The following is a 7,324-nucleotide window of genomic DNA, read 5'->3' as shown; positions in this document are numbered from 1 at the left end:
GAAAGCAATATAGTACAGTTGAACCTCGTCATAACGAAGCGGTTTATAACAAAATAATGGCTATAACGAAGGAATGACGATTCCCCTTGGAAGCTCGGTCAACATGGGCTATAACGAAGCTACGGATATAACGAAGTAATCGCCGGGTTTCTTCAACCTCTTTGTAACGAGGTTCAGCTGTATACATAGTTTCATTGTCTTCTGCAGTGAACATTTGAAAGTGGTTATCACGGTCTACATGCGCATGGGTAATAAAAATGAAACTCGTTCCTGTGTTTCGTTCGGAATAAATTCTTTGCTAAGGCATCGTCGCACTAATCAGGTGGGACCATGTCGGCTGTTTGGCCTGCTCACAGGCATACTTGTGCTCAATGGGCCATCATGGAAGGAGCCACGCCGGTTTATGAGGAAAACGTTCTTACGGGCCGGCGTCACGCAATCTGTGGAGATATAGGTACACGTAAGAAAGAGTAACTGGTTGCAACTTGCGAGTGAGTTCTCTCTTATGGCGCAAAAATAAGAAGGACACATAGGACTACTTACGTGCTTTAACTAAATGTGAAAGCATTTCATTTTTTATTATTTTTTCTCTTCTTTTGTAACCACGCACCTACTCACTAGCATACAGCCTAATGCAACGCATATGCTAGGTGCACCTTCCAGCTTTTTTTTTGTACAATTATCTGCCGTCTGTTACTCATGATTTCATTGGCTACAAAGGCAGTTCGTAGGCGGTACGGGCTGGGAAACACTATTTTTCTTTCTTTTTCTCTGCCCACACTAATATATGTCCGTTCGTCCGCCTGTCACACAACTGCAGGAGGAACTGTCGCACCTGGTACAGAAGCTGACGTCACTCAAACGAAAGCCAGCGTATCCCGATAATGTGCTGACGCCCAGCACGACAAACGTCATCGCAGCGCTGCTGTTTGGCCAGCGACTGGCCTACGACGACCCCAAATGCGCCAGGTTGAATGAGCTCATAGCGGCTCCTGGTGACCAAGGATGCGCCCCCGACTTCATTCTCTGGCTGCGCAAGCTGCTTGTCTTTTTCAGTCTGGGAACCCACGGAAGGCTGAGGGACGCCCTCGTCCGCAGGGATGATTTCTCGGAGTGAGTGGCTGCTTCACAAAAAATAATAAATATAGAAAAGAAAAAAATAAAGTAATCTGTATTATCACACAGGGTAGATCTATGAGAGCCTTTCTCTTCGAGCACTGGTTGTAATTTAAAAACTACTTCTGAGTAGTTGTCAATTTTTTAGCCATCTTTACCGAAATGCAATTACACTTTCTTCGATACTGCCGCAAAAAGTAGGTCTGAAATATTCGATGCTATTTTCATCAACTAATAGATATATAATTCTGAACATCAATTAAACTAAATTGCTAGCTATATACTTCCTGAACACAGGTCCAATTCAGTTACGAATCACCGGGAAGAATAACTACAGCTTATTGAGAGACAGAAGACGGCAGTCATAGAACCCAAGGAGCATAGGGGATTATTTTTTTAAATATAATTTCTGGTGCCCATCAGTGGAAGATTAACAGGGTTATCACCCGCTGTGCTACTTTAACTGACCATATGTTGTTACACTGTGTTATCCTTCTGGTTGTCTTTTTACGAGGTACGTATATATTTTGTGTTCTTTCCATTAAAGTTTTAGTTTCGAAAAAGCCCTCGTGTCGTGTCTTGTTTCTCCCTTTAGTCTTTGTTCCTTTCGATCTACCTATAACTATGAGTCAAATTCAACTCGCCCAATTTTCAACCTTACTACATATGTGGTTACTTTCCCCATTAAATGTCTCACCCGTGTCTATTTCCCTTTCTTGATCTGAGGTATGATATCATTAACTCGATGTTTGTTCCTGAACACACACCGCTCTCTTCCCACCTCTTCCTGTTACCTATCATCATCGTTTCCATAGAGCTCACTGGCCAGAGAGCCTTCACTTCAACTATAAACTGTCAAGGTGACAGCTGGTGTTATGTCATGCTAAAGAAAAAAAAAGAGTAAATTTATACGAACAAAATTCCAGCACGGTGCATACGATGATGTGTCCAGGAAATATTTTCGCCTTTTTTTTTCTCCCTCATAGCACCGTGATCGACATTCACGTGGAAACGTACAAGGAAGGCGTGGTCCAGGACTACATCGGTGCCTTCCTCGGCGAGAAAGAAATTCCTTCACGCGAGAGTGCGCACCTGTGACGTAGCCTGCCATGCTCATAGGAAAATGCTAGCCCCCAAGGTCTACGTCATTGCTCGGAGCGGAGAAATAGCATAAATAACTTTATTGTCTCCTCCTTCCCTCCCTCCTTCCTCTTCTCCCCACTCTTGCGAGTGCCACCAGCCATTTGCACAGCCTGGACTACCATTCAGGTTGCCCACCCGACTTAAGCATGCTTCCGCACCGTAATCTGCCACCATCACACGTCATCTACACACTCTGTGCATTTGTGTTCTCCCTACCACTTCTCTCCCCTCTGGTGTTGAGTAGCAGGCCAGAAACATGTACTCCGACAGGCTTCTCTTTTCCCTCGTTAAAGATCTCTTTCCCTTTCTCGCTCCCTCTTCGGGTCATGGCATCAGGCCCTGCCAAAGGTCGTTCATCTTTACCTTTCTCTTTAGCTTGTCTCATGGTGTAAAAAAGGAAAAAATGTCTCCAGCCAGACCGCACAGGACCAATGCTTCTGTTGCCAACAACAAAGAAAGACAAGGACTCTTTGAAATGCTTGCCGGCTTGTCAACTCCTTATTGGTCCCCTGCGCAAGGCCTCTGAGATCTGCAACGCGCGGTGCCCGTTTTGAAATTGAATCACGGAGGCCACGATCCGTACAGCGCACTGCTTTGCAGGTAAGGCGCTAACCAGCAACGTGTCGTCGTTCTTGGGCGCTGGGAGTGACGTTGTGTGTACGGCGCTCGAGTGACTCCTGCTCACTTGCGCCTCCAAGCCGGAGCTGCAGAGCCGCATCCAGTCCGAGATCGCGGCAGGTGTGGGCGGCAGGTGCTAGCCTAACAATGGTATCGTTAGCGTTCGCAACACCTCTGCCTTGTCTATAGTAGAAAAAGTTATCAGACGACCACCAAAGATGCTCCGGATTTCTGCGTTAGCCCTATACGTTAGTGTTAGTGATCTTTGTTAAAATGGGTTGTTTCCGGTACTCTTGCCCGTTTAGATCATCGATTTATTTTTCCGTCTGACGCCTGATATTTAAATCGCTCAGAGGGACGAGGGAGACCTCCACTACGGCACCTCTTTCTTCCTGTCCTCTTTCACTCCCGCCTTTATCCCTTGCCTTACGGCGCGGTTCGGGTGTCCACCGAGATATTTGAGGAAGTTACTGCGTCATTTCATTTCCTCAAAACCAATTTTCAGTTTCCAGGGAGACAGTCCGATTCTGATAGCGGTTGAACCTGGATCGCACAGTTGCTCGTCCTTTACCGATCGACTGGCGAGCCGCGGAAAAATTGGGGCAAATATAGCAAATTCTGTCGCGGCGCTAGATGAGAGGATCACACCTGCTCGGCAAAGAATGGAGGGAGATGGAGCACCTGTTCTTACCGCACAGCACAAGTCCTGTGCTTTACAACTGCGGTGCCCTGTGTGGACGTCGTATGCGGCAAAACCGGCCCAAAGTTCCTTGAACAGTTAGCGCTGTAAAAAAAGGTCTCGGACATCATTTTGTCGCTACCATAAGGCAGGAAGCGGGAGCGACATCTAGGTCACTTCTCCCACAAATGCTCCCACCGCCAAGCTGATCAACATAACGAGGCAACAAATGGCATTTTCTCTGGCCTATAGGGTGTATGCATTTATCAAACAATCGGTACTTTTGACTTGTGATTCGAGGTGAACGTTCAGCTCAAAATTGGTAAAACATTCAGCCCGAAATAGCCCCCCCCCCCCCCCTAGATCTGTCAAGAAGAAAGTAAAGCGCTGCTTATTCAGCGTGCGACTTCAGCGCAGACGGCAAGAACCAGAACGAAATATTCATTCAAGCTATAGCGCTCAGCCCGAACACTCGATTTTTAGCGCAGGCTCTTAATCCATTCCCGATATTTTGTTCGGAAGACTATTTGAGATAAATTTCTGCTGACACTTTTTACGAAGATGACGTACATCTCTGCAGTGACATGAACCTGTACACGTAAGAAAGCTCGCGACCATAAAAATTCAGAGGGGCACTTTGCTGACCTAAAGTGCGGTGGGGCGAAAGCCTTTAGCGCGGTGTTGCTGCTTGTGTCACTGATGTGTGGTTAAGATGTTGATTAAGCACACAACAGTTTGTGAATCTTAAATGCTGAGACACTGGAGGGCGTTTGGGAGGCATCCGTCTGATTCGACGCCTTTCCGCAAACACTCCCCAGCGTCCTAGACAAGCAGAACTACATATGCGTTGGCAGGAAGTTGCGTAGTCGTTAGCACGCTGGGCGGAACGGAAGGATGGTGGCTGCTGGATGTAACGGACGCTGGATAGATCTATGGCCGCGAGTATGAGCCATTAAAGGCACCCAGAAAGAGGGTCACAATAAAGATGCGATATGTCTGGGATGTTAAAAGACGACGGTTCATAATTATCCCCCAGCAAGAATTATTTTAATGTGTTTTGTGGAAGCTGAGTTAGTTATATGCAGACAAAATTTGAACTTCGCGCCATCGCGCCTTTCCCTCTCATCTCGCACGTCTGAAAGGATTTGGCGCTGTGAGCCAATGATAACCCCAGGTTGCTGACGTCATTTGCAAGACGTGACGTCGTCTGCCAGGTTTTCGTACGAAAGCCCGGCACCGCGCGTCGCCGCGAGGTGCGAAAGCTGGAATTTTTAAAAATGTGTTGTAAATTTCCCGCTCGCTTCTGTGGTCTCGTACGCGGCATGGACGCTCGGTGGCCTGTACTCTACATTGTGCAAGAATTTTGAAGCCAAGCTCAAACACCCCTTTCTGTGGCCCTTTAAAGGCTTTCGCCTTAACAGAGGCCTTCAGTCTTGTGTGATGTCCTCGTCTTGGTCGCAGCACCAGCGAAGACGTGAAGGTTGGCGGCTACGTCATTCCACGAGGCAGCATCGTGATACCCGCCCTGTGGTGCGTCTTCCACGACGTGTCCACCTGGGGAGACCCGGAAATCTTCCGGCCCGAGCGCTTCCTCACGGAAGACGGGACTCGAGCTAGCAAACCGGAACAACTCATCCCGTTCTCATACGGTAATAGCGGTACCGACCTCCTCCTCGTTTCACCGTAAATAGACGTTCAGGGCGGTAGATTAATCCGACGATTAAATAACGCCTCGTGTACATAGTATCAGCGGCTCTAGCGCGCCCACAGTACTTAAATAAATGCCTGAATTGTGAATTTTTAAAAGTATTCGAAACAAATCGAATTCGTTCTCAGGTTTTCTTATTGTTATTGATGACTTCCATGGCTGTTCGTTCAGAAGAACACCTTCAGCTGGGTCCAGGCTGGCGCCAAGGTCGAGGAGCCCCTTTAATCTCACCGCACCGTAATTAATAAATACAAATTTTCACCCCCCCCCCCCCCCCCTCCATGCTTCAATAACCAATCAGCACAACAGCGCTGTCGATGACTGTATAGTGATCCGGACGCTCCAAGCGATGGCGCGCGTTGTCGTGAAACCGACCTTACCTGCATTCCCGTTTTAGATGAAGACGCTCTTCTCAAAACTGTCGTCATCAATGCTTGTAGAGGGGAAAATCCGAGATGTTCACGGTGGCGCCGTCTGTACGCTGATTATAACAACTCGCTACGGTTCGAGGGCGAGGGAGTGCGGTGCAAGGCCTGTCGGACAATGCTATGTTTTAAGGCAGTTATGGGTGCAATCAGGGGATTAGGGTGGGGGGAGATATGTCGAAGTAAACGCAGCGCAGCGTCCTCCTGAACATAGTCTGTGGTCTCACGGTTCAGGCAGCTCCTGGGCGTAAGTGCACTAATATTTTGTATACCAATGTGCACCTTGCGAGGGCACGATTTGGATGCGAGTTATGTGCGGGTGCATGCAAACCTGTCTGCAGCTTTCTGTCGCCAGTCTGAATCCTGTCTGTATGGGCCCGGCTCATGTTGCATCCGGCTGCGTGATAACTAGCTCGCAGTTTTTTGTTTGTTTCTACCTCTACCTCTACGCCATGCATGTTTGTTTCTACCTCTACCTCTACGCCATCCAGTGATGGCGTAGAGGTAGAACATCCGCCTCGCGTGCAAGAGGACCGGGGTTCAAATCCTGGTGCCGAGCAATTCTCCACCGGGTTTAAAAAAAAAAAATCCGCGTGTCGATGGAATTGCATAACCAGGCCTGGAGTGCGGCCTTATCTCGGTGACCAGAACCGACAACGCACTCTCTCACCAGAGCAGGATTTGGCCACCCTGGTGTAGTACTTGGCCACAACCTTCTATGATCAAACCAATTAACCCTCGGCCCTCAGTCCCCAGCGGCTGCAGAGCAACTGACCACGGCGGCGGTCAGACCTGTGACGCAGCGGAGGGTGCTAAGAATCTCTGGCTCCGGACAGGCCGCCATTGGAATCTGAACCTGGCAACGTTTAACGCTAGAACTTTAGCTAGTGAGGCTAGCCTAGCAGTGCTGTTCGAGGAACTAGCGGGAATTAAATGGGATGTGATAGGGCTTAGCGAAGTTAGGAGGACAGGTGAGGCGTATACAGTACTAAAGGACGGACACATACTGTGCTATCGCGGGTTAGAGGGTAGACGAGAACTAGGTGTGGGTTTCCTCATTAATAAGGATATAGCTGGCAACGTAGAGGAGCTCTACAGTATTAACGAGAGGGTAGCAGCTATAGTAATTAGGCTGAATAGGAGGTACAAGCTGAAAGTGGTGCAGGCCTACGCACCCACATCCAGCCATGATGACCAGACCGTTGAAAGCTTCTATGAGGACGTAGAATCAGCAATGAATAGAGTAAAATCGCAGTACACTGTACTGATGGGCGACTTCAATGCGAAGGTGGGCAAGAAGCAGGCTGACGACCACGCGGTAGGTGACTATGGGATAGGCTCTAGAAATAGCAGGGGAGAGTTATTAGTCGAATTCGCGGATAGAAATAATTTACGGATCATGAATACCTTCTTCCGCAAACGAGAAAACAGGAAGTGGACCTGGAAGAGCCCCAATGGTGAGATTAAAAATGAAATAGACTTCATACTATGCGCTAAACCTGGCATCATTCAGGATGTGGCCGTCCTCGGAAGGGTGCGTTGCAGCGACCATAGAATGGTAAGGTCTAGAATTAGCCTAGACTTGAAGAGGGAACGGAAGAAGCTAGAGAAGAAGGCCATTAACGAGTTAGCCGT

General features: G+C 48.3%; 1 protein-coding gene across 1 annotated transcript; it reads left to right on the top strand.

Annotated features, from left to right (window-relative positions):
• The first annotated feature begins 787 nt into the window (after positions 1 to 787).
• Positions 788 to 2,214, top strand: LOC144097635 (cytochrome P450 2H1-like). Its single transcript, XM_077630289.1, has 2 exons — positions 788 to 1,113; positions 2,103 to 2,214. The coding sequence occupies exons 1-2, from the start codon at positions 788 to 790 to the stop codon at positions 2,212 to 2,214; spliced, it is 438 nt and encodes a 145-aa protein (XP_077486415.1).
• The last annotated feature ends 5,110 nt before the right edge of the window (positions 2,215 to 7,324 follow it).

This window comes from Amblyomma americanum, chromosome 7, assembly GCF_052857255.1.
Source record: "Amblyomma americanum isolate KBUSLIRL-KWMA chromosome 7, ASM5285725v1, whole genome shotgun sequence".
Lineage (NCBI taxonomy): Eukaryota > Metazoa > Arthropoda > Arachnida > Ixodida > Ixodidae > Amblyomma > Amblyomma americanum.
The sequence above is the reverse complement of the archived record's forward strand: the minus strand, read 5'-3'. Positions and strand labels throughout refer to the sequence as shown.

Bases quoted from the DNA above. Each gene is read 5' to 3' on its own strand.
- LOC144097635 (XM_077630289.1), top strand. From the start codon at position 788: ATGTCCGTTCGTCCGCCTGTCACACAACTGCAGGAGGAACTGTCGCAC. The intron at 1,114-2,102 runs GTGAGTGGCTGC...TCTCCCTCATAG, and splicing joins CGCAGGGATGATTTCTCGGA to CACCGTGATCGACATTCACG.